The sequence below is a fragment of the Heterocephalus glaber genome, unplaced genomic scaffold (genome assembly GCF_053883595.1).
Source record: "Heterocephalus glaber isolate CG9 unplaced genomic scaffold, H.glaber_assembly_v1.0 deba00000768, whole genome shotgun sequence".
NCBI lineage: Eukaryota > Metazoa > Chordata > Mammalia > Rodentia > Bathyergidae > Heterocephalus > Heterocephalus glaber.
In genome coordinates this window covers 5,018,654-5,041,530 of record NW_028258162.1, presented here as the reverse complement: position 1 = coordinate 5,041,530, position 22,877 = coordinate 5,018,654, and the positions used below count along the sequence as shown (strand labels likewise).

The 22,877-nt window shown below is 37.5% G+C and overlaps 1 protein-coding gene across 5 annotated transcripts in view; it reads right to left on the bottom strand.

Moving 5' to 3' along the window:
* Cacnb2 (calcium voltage-gated channel auxiliary subunit beta 2) overlaps positions 1–22,877 on the bottom strand; it is a 356,213-nt gene that overhangs the window by 162,157 nt on the left and 171,179 nt on the right. Inside the window, exon 1 of one of the 5 annotated variants that reach the window (XM_004859952.4) lies at positions 13,205–13,476. The exons of the other annotated variants lie outside the window; for them this stretch is intronic. Coding sequence (XP_004860009.2) covers positions 13,205–13,255 — 51 coding nt within the window. The 5' untranslated portion in view covers positions 13,256–13,476. Of the gene's footprint in view, positions 1–13,204; positions 13,477–22,877 lie in introns of those variants that run through there. 5 annotated transcript variants of the gene reach the window in all.

Below are 22,877 nucleotides of genomic sequence, written 5' to 3'. Positions count from 1 at the left end.
TTCAAACCAACACTGATTAAGAGAGATGAAGAAGGATACCACATCCTTGTAAAGGGAAGAATCCAAGAGGAAGAGATGACAATCATAAATATCTATGCACCAAACACTAGGGTGCCCAACTATATAAAACAAATACTAATGGACATGAAAAGCCATATATGCACTAATACAATTGTAGTGGGGGACCTCAACATCCCACTCTCACAAATAGATAGATCAACTAGACTAAAACTAAGTAATGAAATACTAGAACTCAATTGAACTCTTGAACAAATGAGCTTAACAGATGTTTACAGAGTCTTCCACCCCACAAAATCAGAATACATATTCTTCTCAGCTGCACATGGGTCATTCTCCAAAATAGACCACATACTCACACAAAGAACATGTTTAAGTAAGTGCAAAGGAATTGAAGTTATCCCCTATATATTATCAGACCATAGTGAGATGAAATTGGAGATCCATAGCAAAAGAAACTCAAAAAATTTCAAAAACTTGTGGAAATTGAACAACACACTTCTGAATAACCAATGGGTCACAGAGGAAATTAAAGAAGAAATCAGACAGTTCCTTCAATTAAATGACAATGACAATACAATATATCGGAATCTATGGGACACAATGAAAGCAGTCTTACGAGGGAAATTCATAGCAGTGAATATGCACATTAGGAAATCAGAATGAGCCCAATTAAACAACCTGATGCTGAACCTCAAGCTTCTAGAAAAAGAAGAGCAGGACAACCCCAGAGCTCATACAAGGGAGGAAAGTATAATGACCAGAGGAGAAATCAATGCAATGGAGACTAAGAGAACGATACAAAAAATCAATGAAGCCAATAGTTGGTTCTTCGTAAGAATCAACAAAATTGACAAACCTTTAGCTAACCTTGTCAGAAAAAGGAAAGAAAAGGCCCAAATCCATGCAATTAGGAATGAAAAGGGTGAAATTACAACAGACCCAGCAGAAATCCAGGTACCTACTTCCAGAACCTATGCGCCAATAAGATGGACAACACAGAAGAAATGGACAGATTCCTAGATACATATGAATTACCAAAGTTGAACGAAGAAGACCTAAAAATTCTGAACAACCCAATATCAACCAATGAAATTGAAAATGTAATTAAAAACTTATCAACTAAGAAAAGCCCGGGCCCTGATGGCTTCACTGCTGAATTCTACAAGACATTTAGAGAGGAACTAGTGCCACTACTGTTTAAACTCTTCAGTGAAATTGAAAGGGAGGCAATACTCCCAAATTCAATCCTGGAAGCAAGCATCACCTTGATCCCCAAAGCAGAGAAAGACCAAACCGAAAAAGAGAACTATAGGCCAATCTCACTAATGAACATAGATGCAAAAATCCTTAATAGGAAAATGGCAAACAGAATGCAGAAGACCATCAAGAAGATCATACACCCTGATCAAGTGGGATTCATCCCAGGGATGCAGGGATGGTTCCATATACGAAAATCAATCAATGTAATACACTATATCAAAAGAGCTAAGGACAAAAACCATACGATTATCTCCATAGATGCAGAAAAATCATTTGACAAAATCCAACATGCATTTATGATAAAAACCCTACAAAAGATTGGAATAGATGGTCTCTACCTCAAACTGATAGAAACCATCTATGAAAAACCAACAGCCAATATCATACTAAATGGTCAAAAACTGAAATCCTTCACACTCAAATCAGGAACAAGACAAGGATGCCCACTATCACCAGTCTTGTTCAATATAGCTCTGGAAACATTAGCCATGGCAATTAGACAAGACAAAGAAATAAAAGGAATAAAGATAGGAAATGAAGAAGTCAAATTGTCATTATTTGCAGATGACAGGATACTCTATATAGAAGACCCCAAGAACTCCACCAAAAGTCTCCTAGACTTAATAACCAAATTCAGTCAAGTAGCTGGTTACAAGGTCAACAAACAAAAATCAATAGCTTTCCTCTACACCAATGACAGACTCACTGAGAGAGAAATAGGGCAAATAATTCCTTTCACAATAGCATCCAAAAAACTGAAATACCTAGGAATCAACCTAAAGAAAGAAATCAAAGACCTCTTCTCTGAAAACTATGGCACTCTGAAAAGAGAGATTGAAGATGATATCAGAAAATGGACAGACATCCCCTGCTCCTGCGTAGGAAGGATTAATATAGTGAAAATGGCCATACTTCCAAAACTGCTATATAGATTTAATGCAATTCCAATTGACATCCCAGAAGCATATTTCATGGACCTTGAGAAAACAATCCAAAAATTCATTTGGAACAAGAAGAGACCCAGAATAGCAAAAGCAATTCTAGGTAACAGAGACTTGGCAGGGGGTATCACAATCCCCAACCTGCAACTCTACTACAAAGCTACTGTGATAAAAACAGCATGGTACTGGCAAAGAAACAGACCTGAGGACCAGTGGAACAGATTAGAAAATGCAGAAACAATGCCAGACACATTCAGCCATCTTATCTTCGATAAAGGAGCCAAACACCCTCACTGGAGGAAAGATAGCTTCTTTAATAAATGGTGCTGGAAAAATTGGGCTTCAACTTGCCAAAGATTAAAACTACACCTATATCTCTCATCATGCACTAAACTGAAATCAAAATGGATTAAAGATCTAAATATTAAAATAGAAACTCTGAACCAGTTGGAACAGAGGTTAGGCAGAACCCTTGAAGACATCGGTGTAGGAAAAGATTTTATGAACAAAACCTCAGTTGCCCATCAACTAGCACAAACAATCAACAAGTGGGATCTCTTCTTATTAAAAAGCTTCTGCACAGCAAGAGAAACCACCAGCAGTGTGAAGAGACAACCCACAATGTGGGAAAAAATCTTCACCTGCTCTTCCTCAGACAAAGGTCTACTATCTCAAATCTATAAAGAATTTAAAAAGATCAGACCTCCCAAACGTAAAGACCCAATCCAAAAATGGGCATCTGAAATGAACAGACATTTCTCAGACAAAGAAGTAGAAATAGCAAATAAATACATGAAAAAATGTTCAACATCACTGGTCATTCGAGAGATGCAAATGAAAACAACACTGAGATTCCACTTCACTCCAGAAAGAATGGCTACTATCATGAAATCAACCAACAACAAATGCTGGCGGGGCTGTAGGGAAAGAGGAACCCTGTTCCACTGCTGGTGGGAGTGCAGACTGGTGCAACCACTGTGGAAATCAGCATGGAGATACCTCAAAGAACTAGGACAGGAAGTCTCCTTTGATCCCACTATTCCACTGCTGGGGATCTTCCCCAAAGAATTAAAAGAATCATACCACAGTGATATATGTGCACCCGTGTTCATAGCAGCACAGTTTGTGATAGCTAAAACTTGGAAACAGCCCAAATGCCCATCAACTGGAGACTGGACAAAAAAAATGTGGTTTTTTTATAAAATGGAGTACTACTCAGCCATAAAAAATGAGAAATTAGAGACATTTATAGCTAAGTGGATGCACATTGAGGCAATACTCTTAAGTGAAATAAATAGGACACACATGTGTAAGTACCAAATAGTTTCTCTGGTGTGAGAAACTGAAAGTGTAAATAAAGACTAAATGTATAATAGGTCATGTGAAATAGGAAGAAAAGGGGCAAAGGGGAAGGAAGTGGGAGGGCTAGGGGAAAGGATAGAAGGGAATGGGATTAATATGAGAAAATGGAGAAATAGGAACAAAATCTTTGTAAATAGGGAGGACTGGAGGGGTTGAAGGGAGGGCTGGGCAAGGGTGAAAAATAAGAACCAAGAGAGACTATGGAAAGGTGCAAATTTCCAATGATGAATGTCATTATATTGTATACCTAAAATGTACCAATGATTAGAATGAATAATCGATAATGCAAAATAGAAGAAAAGGTCCAAAGGGGTAGGGGTAGTGGGAGGGGCAGGGAAAAGGAAAGAAGGGAAAGGAAAAGTGATGAGAAATGGAAAAAATGGAAATAAAGTCTTTGTAAATAGGGAAGGGTGGAGGGCATGAAGGGAGGGCTAGGTATGGGGAAAAAAGAAGAACCAAGATGCATTATGTAAAGGTATAATTCCCAATTGTGTTGTATACCTACAATGTACCAATAAAAGAATTTAATAATAAAAAAAAAGAAAAGACTAGGAGACCCAGAATAGCACAAATCGACTCTGTGAAGAGGATAGCTGTATGGGTGGTGTGAACCTTTCTCTCAGGAGCACATCTATTTTGTGTGTTGGTAGGACAGATATGGATCTTGGATGATTTCATAGGTCAGACTTTCCTCTGATGCTTAAAATGTCACTAATAGGCAACAGAGTGATGAAAGCAGACCAAGGTTTAAAGGCAAGTGATTATCATTTGCATAGCTAATGACAACAATAAAGGTAGTTGAAAAGTACAGTGAGTGTTTCAATTTTTAAAAGTATTCTATAGCAAAAGACATATCACTATTAATTTCCCTCAACACACACCCCCCCATTTCAAACACACTTCTTCCACGGTTCTTGCCACTTCTTTTTTTATTTTTATTTTTTATTAGTACACGTGTATAGTACAGAATGCTCACATTCCTCATAGGGAATTGGTACATGTACCTAACACACCTTATTACTTTTTTTCTTCCTCTCCTCTTTCTCCCTCTCTCTCCCTCCGTCTTTTGGTGCCCTTTCCATTTGCAAAAGATATATCTCCTTGTTTCCTATTATTTATGTTTTATTTGGGTCTTTATATTTTGGGTTTCTCATATAAGATAAACCATGTAATATTTAAGCTTGTGTGTCTGACTTACTTCACTTAACATTATGGTTTCAAGGTGCATCCATTTTCCTACAAATGACTTGGAGTTTAACCTTCTTTACTCTAAAGTAATATTCCATTGTGTATAAATATCACATTTTTTATCCATTCATCTGTTGATGGGCATAGAGGCCACTTCCAAGATTTAGCTATTGTGAGTTATGCTGCTATAAACATGGATGTGCATGGGTTGCTGTAATATGATGTCTTTAACTCTTCTGAGAAGATACCTAGCAAGGGAATATCTAGGTCAAGTGGGATTTCTAGTTTAACCTTCTTGAGACATCTGCACACTGATTCCACAGTAGTTGTGCTAGTTTACATTCCTACCAATAGTGCAGAAGAGTTCTTTTTCCCCACAGCCTTACTAGCATTCATTATCATTTGATTTCGAGCTGAGGGCCATTCTTTCTGGAGTAAAATGGAATCTCAGTGTTTTAATTTGCATATCTCTAATGGCCAGAGATGTTGAACATTTTTTCATGTATTTATTGGCTATTTGTACTTCTGAGAAATGTCTATTTCAATTGCCCATTTTTTATTATAGGGATCTAATTTTGTGTGTGCTTTTATATATTGTAGATATTAGTCCTCTGTCTGAGGAATAGCTGGCAAAAAGTTTTCCCATTTTGAAGTATGACTCTTTGCTCTGTTGGTTGTTTCTTTTGTTATGAAGAAGCTTTTAAATTTGATATGATTCTACTTGTTGATTGTTGGTATTATTTCTTGTGCAATTAAGGTTGTTTACTTTATCTTCCAGCAGATTAAGTGTTTCTGTTTTAACACTTACATCTTTGATCCATTTTTTATTTTAATTTAGTCCATGGTATGGGTCTAGACCCAATCCTCTGCATGTGGATAGCCAGTTTTCCCAGAACCATGTGTTAAAGAATCTATCTTTCCTCCAGTATATATTTTGGTACCTTTGTCACAGATCAGGTAGCTGAATGTGCCTAGAGTTTTTTCTACACCATTCTGTTCCACTGATCCATGTGTCTGTTTTATTGGCAACACCATGCTGTTTTTATCATTGTAGCTTTGTAGTATAACTAGAAGTCCAGGGAGACAGGGAGAGAGAGAGGGAAGGAGATGCCTTCTGCTTTGCTCTTATTGCCCAGGATTGCTTTTTCTATTCAAGGTGTCTTCTGGTTCCATATGAATTTTAGGGTGGTATTGTCTAGTTCTATGAGGAATGCTATTGATATTTTGACTAGGATTGCATTATATTTGTATTCTAGTATTGACAATGTTGGTTCTGTCTTTCCAGGAACAGGGGATATCTTTCCATTTTCTGACATCCTTTGTGATTGCCTTTTTCAGAGTGCTATAGTTTTCATTGCAGAGGTCTTTGAATTCCTTTAGTTTCAATATAGAGGTCTTTCCCTTCCTTAATTCCCCAGTTTTTAATGTTTCTTGATGCTATTGTGAATAATATTGATTTCCTATTTTTCTTTCTTGGTGAGTTTACTATTGGTGTACAGAAATGCTATTGATTTTTGTGTTGTTTGCATCTTGCTATGCTACTGAATTTGATTATTAATCTTCTATTATTTTGGTGGAATTTTGGGGGTCTTCTGTGTAGAGTATCATGTCAACTGCAAACAATAATAATTTAACTTCTTCCTTCTCTATACGTATCCCTTTTATTTCTTTCTCTTGCTTGGTGTGGCTAAAGAGCTATATTGAACAAGAGTGGTGATAGCAGACATTCCTGTCTTGTTCCTGATTTTAGAAGGAAAACTTTCAGCTTCTCCCTATTTAATATGATGTTGGCTGTTAGCTTGTCATAAATGGCTCTTATTAGATTGGGACAAAATTCTTCTAGATCTATTTTCATCAGGGTTTTTAGTTCATGAATGGATGTTGGAATTTTGTCAAAGACTTTTTATGTGTCAGTTGAGATGATCATGTAATTTTTGTCCTTGGTTCTGTTACTGTGGTGTATAACATTTTGATTTGCATATGTTGAACCATCTTTGCATCCCTGTGATGAAGCCTAGTTGGTCATGGTGTATAATCTTTTTAATGACTTGTTGCATTCTGTTTGCCAGTATCTTGTTGAGGATATTTGTGTCTATGTTAGTTAAAGAGATGGGCCTGTCTCTTTTTGGCTGGGTTCTTTCCTGGATTTGGAATTAGGGTAATACTAGCTTCTAGGAATGACTTTGAAAGTACTCCTTTCCTTTCAATTTCAGTGAAAAGCCTGAGAAGACTGGCATTAGATCTTTCCTGAAGTTCTTGTAGAATTCAGCAGTGACTCCATCAGGACCTGGGGTTTTCTTCATTGGTAGTATTTTTTTCAATTCTTCAATTTCATTGCTTTGATACTGGATTATTCAGGGTTTTTTTTTATATCTTCTTGGTTTAGTTTTAGTAATTTATATGTGTCCAGGAATCTATCCATTTCTTCCAAATTCTCCAATTTATTATAGTACATGTTCTCAAAGTAGTTACTAGTAATCTTATAGATTCAGCAGTGTTTGTTGTGATTTAGTCTTTTTTATTTCTAATTGCATGCATATAAGTCTTTTCTTTCCTTTTTTTCATGTAAGACTGGTTAGGGGTCTGTCTCTCTTTCAAAGAATCAGTTTATCAATATATTAATTCTTTGTATTGTCATTTTAATCTCATTTTCATTAATTTTTGCTCTGATCTTTAACATTTCCTTCCTCTCACTAGCTTTGAATTTGGATTGCTCTTGTTTTTCTAGGAACTTGAGGTGCATCATTAGGTTATTTATTTGGGCTTACTCTTTTTTTTTTAAGTTTATTGGTACATTTTAGGTATACAGTATGATGACATTCATCATTGGGAATTTATACCTTTACAAGATATATCTTGGTTCTTTTTTTTGGTACTGGGGAATGAACTTGGGACCTTGTGCTTGAACCACTGAGCTAAATCCCTGGCCCCTCTTGGTTCTTATTTTTGACGTGAATATTCATAGTATGAACTTCCCTCTGAGGACTGCTTTCATTGTGTCCCATACTGCCACACTGGCATTATCATTTCATTCTAATAACTGCCTAATTTTTTCCTTGATTTCTTCTGTCATCCACTGATCATTCAAGAGGGTCTTGTTTAATTTCCATGTGTCTGCATAATTTCTGTTGCTGTTGATTCCTAGTTCTTTTGCATATGATTTGATAATACTTATGGGATAATTTGAATCATTAGCATGCATTATGGGCTAACATGTGGTCTATTTTGGAGAAAATCCCATGTGCCACTGAGAAGAATATGTATTCTGTTGATGTTAAGTGGAACACTCTGCAGATCTCTCTCCTTTTTTTGGTATTTGGGATTGAACTTGGGTCCTTGCGCTTGCGAGGCAGGTGGCAGAACCACTAAGCTAAATCCCTGGCCCTGTAGATATCTCTTAAATTCATTTATTTGAAGGTTTGGTCCAATTGTGATATTTCTTTGATTTTCTGTCTAGTTGATCTATTTGTGACAGTGGGGTATTGAAGTCCCCTACCATAATTGTGTTGTGGTTTATGTGATCTTTTATGTCCCACAGTGTTTATTTTACAAAATTGGGTATGCTGGTGTTCAGCACAGGTATGTTTACAATTGTTATTTCTTTCTATTTAATTGTTCCCTTAACCAATATGTAGTAACATTCTTTGCCTCTTCTGATTAATTTTAGCTTGAATTCCACTTTGTCTGATATTAGAATAATTACTACTGCTTTTTGCTGGCTTCCTGTTGCATGGAATATTTGTCTCCCAGCCTTTGATTTTTAATCTGTGAATTTCTTTTTGTATTAAATGTGTTTTTAGTACACACAGTGTATTGTTGGCTTTTGTCTCCTGATCCATTCTGCCGATCTGTCTTTTGATTGGGGAATTGAGATGGTTTGCATTGAGAATTATTACTGAAAGGTATTGACTTATTCCTTTCATTGCATTATTTTCCTGTAGCTGATTTCTACCACCACCACCCTTGGCATAACTGTTCACCCTCTTTAAGTGTTCATCCTATTAGATATTTTGGCATTACTGGCTTCTTGCCACTTTCTCAAATAGCTCTGGAAGTCCTTTTTCTGTCTTCAGTTGCACTGTTGTGGCTACCTTGATGTCCTCAGTTAACTTAAAACATTGCCTTTTTGGTCCTGTTGCCTTTAGGGAAGTGCTTAGAAGTTGCACACTGTCAGAGATGGTGAGTAAGATCAACGAGGGCACCTTCTAATGAGTTTATCAGCCTGCATTTCTGTTGAATGGAGCTTGGTGGCAGCATTCACTATATATTTGATCACAACTCATTAAAAGGACTTCCAGAACTGCTTCACAAGATGGCAAGAATGATGGGATAAGTGTGTACCAAGTAAGAGGGAGTATTTTGAGGGGGATTAGTGTCAATGTGTCTTTTATATAATAAATTTATTATAAATTTAAGCACACATCATAATTTTCAACTGCATCTCATCTTAAAGTAAAAAACACAGCAAGTCACTTAACAAGAAACAGCATAGTGGGGGCAGGGTGGTGGGCCTCTGAATGGCCAGTGAAATGAGTTCTCCAGGAACCACAGAGTTTAGGGTCCCCCTAGGCCCTGAGAACTCTGAATCAATAAAAACTTGGTGACTGATTGGCTGGTGCTGGCGTTGACAATGAAAAATTTACAAACCTAAACGTGAGCCAATTCACTTTTCATATCAATTGCAGCTGGAGTCAAGTATCTTTTTCTTCTGTATAATACTAGCTCTCTGTTCAAAATACAATTAGATATCTGAATAAAGTCAAAAGCTTACTGTTCCACTTCCCCAAATTGAGGCTTAATCTTGTGACTAGTCTACTGCTGATTTCTAATTACACTGGTACTCTAGATTCTCAAGGTATCTTTGCTGACACCAGCATGGCGTTACAATATAAATTTAGGAAATATTTTCATAGCTAGTTCTGGATAAGGGGAAAGCTGTCTCATAGTTCATCTGTCAAGAGCTACTCTTAACATTTCACAAATAAAAGTCACATTTTAATCTAAATATAGGAAGCCTAGTACAATAAGTTACACAAAAATACAAAGACTATACAAAATATTCAGGTAAATTCACCTTCATTGGTGAATCCCTTAACGGAAATTAAAGTGACATTATGTAACTATATTTGATGCAATCATTAATACCTAATATTTTGTACACTGTGATAAAATTAGTATATTTCTAGTTAGGTGTTAATCTCTCCTCTCCCTTTCCTGTAATATGCAATTAAAAATAATTTACAACTTTCCCTTGCTGCTTATCACAAGTATTGCCTGGCAAAAAGAGCTAAGCTTTTTCATTCTCAGCCATTGCAGAAGTTGTAGAAAGCAGTTCATAACTGCTGTGGGTACCATACTAAGCAATCTGCATATTATCATGTCTATTAACTCTCTGGAAAGATAGTTATTATTATAGACTATGGAACCAAGGCTCAGTGCAGATAAAATTTGCTTGAGTCTCACTGTTACTAATACAACTAATACTACTAATATTCTATTACTAGAATTGCTAGTATCCATTGTCAATTCTGACTGGATTCAAACACTTGCTTCTAATCACAGTAAAAAAAAAAAAATAGGAACGTCCCAAATACATAGAAAAATCTTCACAAATCTGAGAGAACATTTTCATGAGGAGGAAGGGAAAAAAGAGGATAGAGGGAGTGATAATCTTATGCTAAGAAAATGGAAGACAACTCTAGTCAGTAAACATATTGTGTTCGGAGAATTTACAATGCCATACTACCAGAATCCATGAAAAGATAAGTATACTTAATACTAAGCAGACTTCATATATACACTTGGGCAGTGAAAAAGTAATTATTTCTATCCACCAGCACTGACTTCTTAATTTCATTCTGGTACAGGATGAGAATTCAGTGAAAGGCAGACACAGTGGTTCATGCAGGTAATTCCAGCACTCTGGGAGGCTGAGGCAGGAAGATTGCAGGTTTGAGCCCAACATAGGCAACTTACTGAGTTAGCAAGACCCTGTCTCAAAATAAAAGAGTGCTGGGAGTGCGTGGAATTCCGTGTGCCTGAGTTCACATCCCTGGGGCGGGGGAGTGGGTGAGGGAACTAAATGAATAATCTCTAAATGTGAATGCATTTTCATGTAGTTGGAGAGTTGAGGTTTGGGGTAACTTCAGAATATACAACTAAAGCAAAACTGAAATCATATTTGGATTAGAACAAAAGTAAAGACCAGATAGTTTAGCATCCTAAAAAAACATTCTTTAATGCATACAGAGGCATATAAATATACATATAAAATTGTTTCCATTTATGTTATTGTGCAATCTGGAAAGAAAATTTTCTGTCATTATTCCAGAACTTTGTGGAAGACTTGATTGAAAGGGGTAAAACTTACATGAGAAAGTCTTCATAAAGAGTTAGTTTAAACTTTAACCATTCAAACAAAAATCCATGCCTTTCTAAAGCCTACTCAAATATAGGTGTTAGTCAATGAGGAGTGGCCAGGCCATTGGGAATAGAAGGAGAGAAATCATTTAAAAGGGTAAAGTTTCCTGGGGAGATTATCCATAATACTTTAAAATAGGACTGAAATCTGCTGTAGAATCCATTATTCATGCAACTATTTTAGACTCATATAGAGTGATGCTCCTATTAAATAACAATGACAATAGTATATGTATTTTCATGGTTGAAAGTATTCAAAATGTGTACAGTGTATTTGGCTTTTAGATATTTCACAATGTGAGTTTGGGGTTATATACCTTGCTAATTCTTAATAGAATTCCTCTTCAGGAACAACCAGAGCAGTTAGTGTAAATCTGATAGTATTTTTAGAAAACAGGTAAGTCTACCAGAAATGATTGTTCCAAATATCTCTCAAAATAGGGACAACTGAACAGGTATCGAACAATTTCTAAATTAAATATGAGTAGGCATTTGAAAATCTCAGAAACATGTGAAGCATTTTGTGCCCAGAAATCCTTCATGATTAGCGCATAAATTACCATGTTAGAGCCTACTGGAATATAACTATGGTATATAAAATTTAATGAGGTCAACAGAAGCAAGGAGCGTTCTGTATCTTTAGAAAATGTAAAACGAAAGATAGTGAAATATAATGAAGATCATGAAAATCACACAAAATCAAGCCATATCCCAGACTTGTTTGTACTTTTCATACAATGCAACACAAAAAATTACCACCCGGCTATTTCTTAGTTCTCTATCGAAGTTAATAAATGTAGTGTAGGTCCAAACAACTAGAAATGAGAGAGAGAACTTGGGAAGAATGTTAGATCAGCTTTGTTTAATTGGCTTTAAAATATTTTTGGGCCCTATTAGCGCAGATACTTGTAATTTTATGATTCTTTATACTCTATTTTTCCCTTCGATATTGGGGATTGAAACCAAGACCTTTGCATTGAGCTACATCCTCAGCTCTTTTTTGTCTCTTATTTTGAGACAGGGTCTACCTAAGTCATGAAGTTCCCCAGGATGGGTCTAAATTTTTTTTTATTTTTTATTTTTGGCACCGGAGATCGAACTCGGGTCCTTGCTCTTTCGCAGCAGGCGGTGAAACCACTGAGCTAAATCCCTGGTCTAAACTTTTGATCCTCCTGCCTCAGCTTTCCAGAGTGCTGGGATTACAGGCATGTGCCACCACACCTGACCCAGGTTCTAATTAAATTTTAGGCTCTGGGATTATTTTTTTCTAAATAATGATGATCATATCATTATCAATAATGATTTGTTTTTAAATTCTCTTGACGTATAGATACAGCTATTCCTAATTTTACAGATGAGGAAATTGAGGCTCAGGAATAATACGACCACTGTCCATAAAACTGATCACAAGCTTATAAAAAGTAATCCTTTTGTTATGATATTAATAATGATGATATGATCTTTGCTGTAAAAGTTCTAAACCAAATCCAAAGAGTCCAGCAGCTACCCTCGTGGTAAAGTGCTGTGCTGAATATTTGTCAAACAGTCTCTTATGTCTACACTTCGTTAAAAACTTTTAGAGTGACAAACAGCAATGAGATCTTAATCTGCAGCAACACAGGAAGTCAGATCATCTTAAAAGCTCTCAGAAACAACAAGCAAAAAGCTCGGCAGAGAAGCTGTCAAGATGATTTTCAAGGCAACAAGGGCTTGCAGGCAGCTGGGAAAAGCATTTGCACTTCCCACTGCGTTTCCCTTAAATTGTCTCCCCACTCCTTCTACAACTAGTGGATCTCAGTAACCGACCATTTAAAGCGAGTTACAATTTCACTTGCTTAAACCTCCTTAGCATTTCAGCAACAACACTGTGCATGACATTTCCAGCAAGACAAGGCAATCTTTACAAAAACAAACAACTTGACTCCAGCCTGAGCTCATTAGCTTGTTGAGTACGTCCCGCTTTTTCTTAAACCCCACCTTGGGTCTGGCCTCCTCCCTCCAGGCCCGCTTACCCCAGGAAGAATGCATTTAGTCTGAGGAGACAGGAGGCGTCTGTCGAGCATGTCAGTCCAGGTCTCCAGCACGCCGTCTTCCCAGGAGAGTCAACTTGGTACCAGCTAAGGGCAGCCAAGTCTTGCTCTGCCCAGCAGCATAACAGTTGCTTTCCTTTTCCTCGCTACTCTCAGCATGAGTTGATGACTTTCTAAAGTCCTTCAGATTACAACAGCTCTCTCTGTTCCAGAGCCACTCAGGCAGGCAGAGGGGCCCACTAGCAAGCCCAAGTGGGAGAGTCTTTTCTTACTCTGAATTACGTCAGCTGGCTTGGAAGAGGGACTGCAAACTTGTCCAAGCCGAGTAGCACTTCATTAATATCAGATGCATGCGAGCCTTCAGGCCGCCCTGGCCTCACAGTGCTCAAAGATACTTTCTGCAGTATAGAACAAAAGATTGTGCAACTGGGTAAGCTCCGACCATTCAACTACTGTCCTGTCCTGAAAATGTCTGGAATAAAAATGAAAACATTCTTCTAACTCCCACCCGATGAAGAAATATTTTCCTTTTTGCAAGCAAGAAAGTGATATCTTTCGCTTTTGTTGCCTTTCAAATTCTCAATGTGTATGGAGCATGTAACTATTTTCAGTCAAATTAGTATCACTTCGTTAAATTTAGTTTATTTAAATTTTAACAAAAAAACCTTTTAAAGGATCTGGGGATGTAGCTCAGTGACAGAGCAAATACTCTGCCCACAATAAAACAAAAACAATACCAAATCCCCTTTTCTTCATCAAAAAGCATCTTTAAAAAAGTTAAAGAGTAACCAGAACTCTGAAAACATGTTTGCAATGCACCTAACAAAGCCTATAACTATCCATATACATGTAACTATACCCAGAAAAATCCAAAACGCATCCAGAAAATAGAAAGAACTCATATATTAATAAATATGACTCACAATCTAAAAAGAATAAAGAAAAAAAATCACATGGATAAACAGGAGATGAAATCCTACTGGTCAGTGGGATAAAGTGCTTGACTTCACTACTAATGGAGAAATATAAACCAAGATCACATTTTAACATTTCATACTCACAGTGGAGGAGACATTTAAGAAATCTGAAAATCCCAGATCTTGGGGAAAATATCAAGAGGGGTTGGCAAGCTACAGCCCAATGCCAAATCCAGCCAGCCACCTGTCCCGTGCAATGTGTGAGCAGTTTTAAATGATTGGGGAAAATATCAAAAGCAGAGTGGTATTTTGTGGCACATGAAAATCAAATCACTGTTACAGTTTTACACAGCCACCCTTTTTTAACTTACGTATTCTCTACAGCTGCTTTTTGCGCTACAAAAGGAGGTGAGTAGTTGCAAGAGAGGCCGTGTAGCTCACAAAGCCTTCGATGTTTCCTCCTCTGCATTCAATGGAAGAGTTTTGCTGATTCCTGATGAACAGCAGCCAGAACTTCACACAGCCCCGCTGGGAGGACCATAGGCACAGCCACGTTAGGGGTATAGCAGAACGCAGTAGAGATACCGGGTGTGCAAGTCCTCAGACTTAGTACTCCGCTCCTCAGTGCCAAGGTTTGGTACTAGTGGGTTGGCACCCTCTGAATCAACCAACCACACACCGAAAATACTGGGAAAACATTTGTCAGTATTAAACACATACAGAGTTATTTTCCTGTCATCGTTTCCAAACAATACAATATAAAAACTACATATATTAGGTATTATAAGTGAACTAGGGATGATTTACAGTATATGAGAGGCTGTGCATAGGTTGTAAATGCAAATACTATGCCATTTTACATTAAGGAGCTGAGTATTCTTGGATCTTGGTATTCACAGGAGACCTGGAACCCATTCCCTTTCAGATATCAAGGAAGGACCCTGTATACCCAGGGACAGCATCACATGAGTATGCAGGGAGGTGCAAGCACAGCAGCGTTATAATAAAAACTTGGAGGCAACTTACACACACATCAATGGCAAAATGGACCAGCAAATATCAGGACACTATTCAGTGAATGGTCTGGAAGTTAAATACATGACTACATCCTCACAAATATAATGTTAGTAGAGAAAAAGTTGCTGAAATTTAAGATACCTTTTGAATCCCACATGTGCAAGAGTTTTCTTCATCTCTTTCTCAACACATGCTTTGTCTTCTCTTGTTGCTAACAGCCAACCCAGCAAGGGTGAGGTGAGATCTCAGTGCGTGCTTGACTTGGGTTTCTCTGATCAGTAATGTCGAGCACCTTTTCCTATATCTTTTCCTACACCTGTTGGCCATTTGCATGCCTTCTTTGGAGAAATGTCTATTCTCGCCTTTTGCTTATTTAACTGTCTTTTTCCCCTATTGGGCTGTGTGAGTTTCTTAGGTATCTTGGATGTTAGCCCTCTGTCACATAGACATGTAAACATGTTCTTCACTGGCTGCCTTTTCATTTTGATGACTGCTGTGCAAAACCCTTTTGTTTACTTTTGCTTTTGCTGCCTGAGCTCTTGGTATGACACCCAAAAATCATACTGTCAAAGTAAGTACTGAGATTTTCCTCATGAGCTCCTCTAGTTTCATGCTTTAGGGTCTTACACTTAGATCTTGAATCTATTTTGTGTTGATTTTTGTGAATGGTGAAAGATAAGGGTCCAGATTCATCTCAGTCTTTATATATGTATGTAATATAGGTTATTCACATTGAATAGAGACAATTTTCAAAAAGAATCTATGACATGATTTGTACAAAGTTTGAAAAATGCAAAAATAGTACCTAGTTAATATGGGTGATAAAAGATATAAAGATAAATATGAAAACAATGACTACCAAAATCAGGATAGTGGTTATGTGTTAGAAGAGGGTATTTGAAGGATTAATGAGGAAGCACAAGAAAGGCAGCTTTATTAGCGATATTTTTGTTTCTTAAACTAGTTCATAACTATACCCTTGGTTATTAAATTGTTTTGTATGCTTCTTGGTATTCTAAAACAAATAATACATAATGTATTTAGAAAGTTAGAAAACCTATTGAGGAGAATCAACACAGAAAATGCCAAATCATCACACGGCCATTAAAGTGTCCCTGGGACACTCCTATTATGTAACAAGTAGGTGTGATAGATAAGATGAAGTAAAAGTAAAAAATAGACTGCCAATATTTTTCCACAATGACTCCACCATCAAAAATATTTAGAAAAATCTTGTAAGGAAATATATAGAATATATTGACAGTGATGCCTGGGTAGTGGTTTGAGGAGGGTTTTTTTTTTCCTTTCCTTTAAAAAATTTAGTACTTTTCAAACTTTATACCATGGGTTTGCATTACTCCTTCACCCTAGAAGTGTGTGTTTTTTATTGTCTTATAGGCAACCAAAGATTATCAAATTTTCTAGGGAAATTAGAAACCTGTGCTTACTTCAGTATTTACTAAGTCAGGATATCTTATCTCTGTAAGGGTGACGTGAACTCGTAGAAAACCGATAGAAATGAAAATGAATTTGTCCAGTAGAAATGAATTTGCCTGGTAGAAATCCGAATGATGGCTGTCTTGTGTGAAAGACAAACCCCCTACATTATGGCTTTATTGCCCTGTAGGGTATTTACCAGTTTTGTATCTAGTTTAATGTCTTAGCCAAGCATTGTTTCTCTCAGTGATTCTAATTTTGTGTCTCCTATAATCTTTTAAACTAGCTTTATCATTCTGTTAGCTCCTTTAATGAATTAAAAAAAAACACCTCTTTGGCACATAGTTATTCTATATTTGTTTGAAATAAATCTGAGGGCTAGGGATGTAGGTCAGTGGTAAAATGCTTGCCTAGTATGCGTGAACCCTGGGTTCAATCCCCAGCACTGAAAAAATAAAGTCCTGATATTTTGGAAAAATTATATTTAGACACCAGATTTAAAACTGAAACAGTTTCCCTTCTAAAATTAACATATGTGACTGCTAGCTTTTCAAGGCCTGCTCCTCTTATTATGCCATTAAAATATATTTATAATGGAGAAAATGTGAACAATAATGATTTCACGTAAGCAAAACACAACTGGGGTTTGTAAAGAAGGTTCAGGATGGAACTTCTGAACAACCCATCTGGGAATTTCAGTGCCTCCCCAAGCTCCTATAGACTCTCTAATACTAAACAACATTATTTTCTATGTTGCAAGTATATCATTTTTTTCCTATGTTAATTAAAACAGGTTTTATTTTGTCTTCAAATGGGATTGAGATTTTGTTGAGATACTTGGGAAAAGCATGAAGAAAAGAACTGAAACAGAAATGAAGTAAGAAGCGTCCTCTCTACTGAGAGATAAACCATTGAGAGCAAAACACAGGAAAGGGAACAACTGAGGCACGGGCAAGACTGGAAGTGACCGAGTTCGGAGGCCAAAGTTATGCCAGAGAGCAGAAGAAATGAAAAAGTCAAGAAATGTGATCACTTTCCAGGGTCAAGAGAATAGAAAAAGGAAGCAAACCTTAATTTAGGTGGGCAAATTCATGTCCAATAGCAATTTTTGCTTTTCATACCTCTGACAAATTTTTAAGTTAGATATGCATAACTTAGGGAGTCAATATCTGGACTACATAGCCATATTAAATATTGTATTAAAAATAATATTTTCTTTGTTCTAGGTAGAAAATACGTTTTCTGTCTATAGTCCATTTTCATTGTTGAGTACTGGAGAATAAGAAAACAAGAGAAGAGAGCTGGGGATTTAGCTCAGTGGTTCTGCCACCTGCCTTGCAAGCTCACGGTCCTGAGTTCGAACCCGGGAACCAATGAAATACTTATCCTTGCCATTGCTCAGGTTCCTAATCTACAAAAGGGGATCAGACTTCAAAGGGTAATTGTCCAGATCACGGAAAACATCTAGTACACATCTGGCATATCAGAGTTGCCAAATAAATGTCTGTTTCCTTTCTAAAACTCAGTGGTTCTCAACTGGAAGTGATTTTACCCACCTGGGGACATTGGGCAATTACTAGAAGCACTGTTGATTGCCACACCAAGGACTGGTGGGTGGTTTACTGGCATCTCATGGGCAGAGGCCAAGGATGCTCATCAACATCCCATAGTACACAGTGCGCCTGTCTGTCCACAGTGCTGAGACCAAGATACCCTGCCGTAAGTAGAAGTACCTTTTACAGCAACGCTGCCAATGTGAAGTGCCTTAAATTACAACCCAAAATGACAGAGCATGAAGTTAAAATCATTTCTAGATCTAGGGTGGGCTGCCCGAAAACAGGAGAGGACTGGAGAGGTAAAGGGAGGGAGTAGGAAAAGTAGACCACTGTGGGTTTGGAGCATGTGGAAACCAGTCCCCCAGCGCTCCGCAAGGTGTTTGGTTATGCTGCGACCACAGGAGAAGCCCACAGAAGCCCCAAGATAGCTGGCTGTCAGATGTCAGATGGAAGAACCTGAGATTTCTGCAGACCCATGCATGCATGCCACTAGCATTTTGCTTTAGCCTGTTTCCAATTCCCTTATACTGCCCTTTGCTCTCACCTCCGAGTGGTCTTTGCTGAACTGTAAAAAGGGCTTAGGAAAAATGCAAATGCCAGTATAACCGGAGAACTTCTAGAGTGCTGTTTTTGTAGCTGAAGATGCATGTTTACTCAATTGAAAGGAGGGTTCTTAGTACGGTTAGACGGGCATTCAGTATTGTTACCACTTGGCAAGGTCAACAGAAGGCAAGAAGGGTCTCTTCAGTAATTCTGGTTCTTCAATCTGAGACATTTGTTGTTTTAAGCTCTAAAATTGCAGCAGATCTTTCTAGTTAGAGAGGTGGTGGCCAAAGTATAAATATGTTATGTTGCCAGGAGACCAAAAAAAAAAAAAAAACAAAACAGGACTTTGGAGGTCAAATACTTCAGGTGGCCAGTCAAGACTTCAAAGTCTAGACTATTTATCCAGCCAGCATGGATTGAGAAAAAATTCCCTTGATCACACAGCATCTAAGAGTGCAGGCATCAATACTGTCATCTATGATTCCAAAAGGCCATGAAATGTGTACAAATATGGATGGTTATGGTATGTATTAGCCAGTGATTCATAGTAACAAAACTTTTGCATGTGTGTACACGCTGAGACTCACATGTGTTTGGTAAATAACAGCCAAACACATCATTTTCTAAAAAAGTAAAAATAGGAAACAATTTCATATGCCAACGTTAAAGAAAAAAAAGGAAATGTTCACATACACAATGGAGTTTTTTCTCCATGTAACAATCCATGTTGTCACCAATAGTAATTTCATTTTGACTTTTGTTACAAAATCTCCAAAAGAAAAATTGGCTTTTGCCTGAGACGATGATGAGAAAGAGCAAAGCAATTTTGTCCCAAAGCTGTATCATCTAACCCAAATAGCTGTACTATGGGACATTCTTCTTCAGACTTTATTTCCCTAGGTATCACATAATTGGCCCTGAATCCAATTCATCTAGCTACAGATGAAGTAAGAATCTTCATTCAAATTGGAGCCACTCAAACAAATAGGAGCCTTTGACTTTATTTTACAAAATATTTAGCAGTATGTAGAATTCAGGTGGCTTTTTGTCCCTCTTCTCTCTTTGATACAATAGTTGCCCTCACCTTTTTTACTTTTATGTCATCTGCTCTTTAAACAACTCCCTTTTTGAGACAGCGTGTTCAATTCAACCATGTGCACGAATAGAAAAGTATTCTCTGGTTCTCATCCTCCTGACCTTCATTGTAGGATGAAGAATACCTGAATATTACTAATGAAGAAGTGCAGAAATTTTATCAACATACATCAAAGCTGCCACTTCAATCTTAGGAAAAAACCAGAAGGAGGAGAGGGTGTTTGCTGGAGTTTCCTTGGACCTCTTTATCCTTCCATGCATCTGTCTCATTATAAATTTGACCCTGAAGGGCATACCTGGCAACTTCTAGTATTTGTAACCTAGATTAAACTGGTAAAACCCTCCTTTCATACCACTAAAACTCATTAAAATCTCCCCAGAACTAGCTATAAAAAATAGCTGATGGCTCTTCAGTAGTTGAAGGAATCTAGGTAATTCAATATACTATGAATAATTTTTAATATTTCTCCTTAATACACTTGCCTCTGAATTATTCAATACAAGGTGTGTCAGGGCTCAGGGAAAATGCATGAAATGCTGATTTTTTTTCCAGTGCTTTTGAGATAGGCTCTCTTATTCTGTCTACTTCCTAATCCTCTTCTCCCAGACCTCTATCTGGCTACTTTAGGATGTTTTCTTCCTTGCAATTTCACATTTCATCAGTGTTGAAAAAAATGATTATCTTATAGTACTGACATCGATACTGTATATTTTCATGAGGTTGGATTGCCACAATGTTTCAGACTCCAATGCCAATGAGACATCTCTCTGTGGACTTCCAACAGGTTTCTTAGTCCTTCCACTCCTCCCCTCAAAGAACTACGGATTCTTTCCCCCACAATGCAGTCCTGTATCCTGCAGGAAATAGCATCACCCTCCTGCCCCTTGTCAAGACCAAAAACTTGACTAAGTTCTTTCCATTCTGCTCCCAAGTATTTTCCAAATCCCACCCTTGACACCTCATTCATGGCCACAATGGCCCCTGGGTTGCTGTTCAACAGCCAGAGAGCAAATGGGAATGGCTTCTGTCACTCTGCTTCTCACTGTTAATGAAACAGTCCTCGGGGCTTGGTAACAGTTGGCTTCCAACTATATCTAGTGTCATCTCCCTGGAACCCTGCCCAGTCACACCCACACTGCAGCCACACTGACTCTTCCGTCCCCAGGTCAAACCAACAGCATTCCTGTGTTGAGACCTCTAAGGCTCTTCTCTTCTACCTGCCTGGCAAGGTCTCCTTGTAGACATCCACATGGCCACCTGCTTTTTTATCATTCAAGTCACACTTCAGAGTTCACCTTCTCAAGCAAGTCCTCACTATTCGGTCACAAGTGGAACTCCTTTTCATAGCATGATCTTACTTAATTTTTCTTATCACACACCGTGATACTTGAGAGTATTTAAAAATATGTGTAGACAAGACCAAATGTTTGCATGTATATTAAATAGGATGGACATATATACATGTTCCTATCATTCATGCATGCATGTATCTATGTAAATATTTGCCTTCACTGATTAGAATGTAGAAACATCAACTTGTCCATGACCCTAGTTTCAGCTTGAATGTTACTATGATTAGCAGAGTTATACTTTCACAGTAATACGATTTGGCTTCTGGTCCAGCAATACCTCAAAGTACATGCAGTAAATTGGGAAGTCCACTTGATTTAGACTTGGATCTAGTTAGTCTCAGTTCTGCTGTCATTTACTATTGGGTTAAATTACTTGGTAAACTTGAGCTTCTGAGTCTGCTGCTATAAAGAAAGGATGCTCAACTAGGCACCCTAGAGAGGCTACACAGTTCCAGGTCTAACAGCTGTGGAACAACTATTCTACTAAACACATGGGAGGGAAAATATGCCATGATCTCCACTCATTAGAAAAAACAATTGTAATCCCCAGGACTTCTCAGAGAGAGGGTTGAGGGAGACGGGGGGGGGGGGGGGGGAGAGACAGAGAGAGAGAAGCAGAGAGAAAGAGAGAGAGAGAAAGACACACACAGAAAGAGAGAGAGAGAGAGAGAGAGAGAGAGAGAGAGAGAGAGAGAGAGAGGAAAAGGTCAGAATAAATGGTACTTGCTGAATTTCCATCTCATTTCTATTTAAACTAAAGCCTGTTGCTGCCATGCGTCTTGGAAACTCAACTGAGAACTGTCTGCTCCTGCACTTGATTATGTAAGTATCCGCATCGTATCTGACTAACACAATGCTAACCTACACCAAATCTGTCAAATATCTGAAGTATTAAACAGTAAATGATTTTTTTATGATGTCTTTGGGTTATGTTTAAAAATAAGTTCTAAATTTTAAAAGCATGAAATTATACATTCCATATACTAGAGTAAAATAATCAAAGGGAATATATCTGGAGGATTAATGAATTTGGGGGAAAGGTGCTATTTTTAAAAAAGTCATATAGGACTTCTCAAAATAAGTTCATGGCATAAGATGTAATATGTCTTACAGTCTGACTTCATTTTACTAATTTCTCCAGTGAATTAGTGAAATTCATCTTACTTTCTTAATGGAAACATAGTGTAAAGCACAAAATTGCTTACTACCTAATTTTGACTATGATGACATTTTTTAAGCTATCTTCTTCTCCCTATTTTTTTACTATGAAATATGACTTACAAGTACCAATTCTGAAAAAAATACATACTCACAATCACATAATAAAAATATTATAGGCATGATTCATCATCTGCTTTTTTGAGAATAAAAACTTCAGACTATTTCTTTTATCGTTTGTGGAACTTTGGAATATATTACAAGCAGGACCTTTACTTGTGTTGTAAAATGTGATTCACAACTTGTTAGCACTTTATTTGGAAGAACATTTGTTCTGGTTGTTTATCATCCTTTTTTTATAATACAGTTAAGTATCCACATCAAAAGTACTTATTTCTGCATGGCACAAAATGTGCACACTTAATCTGAATGTATCAGGTCCACAGCTGAGCGGAGAAAGGATTAGGGAAGAAATTAGGAAGAAAAAGAAAATCCTCACAGTGGAATGATGGAATATAACCCCCCCCACACTAATGGCAACTGAACCCAGGGCCTTCACAGTGAGTCACATCACGA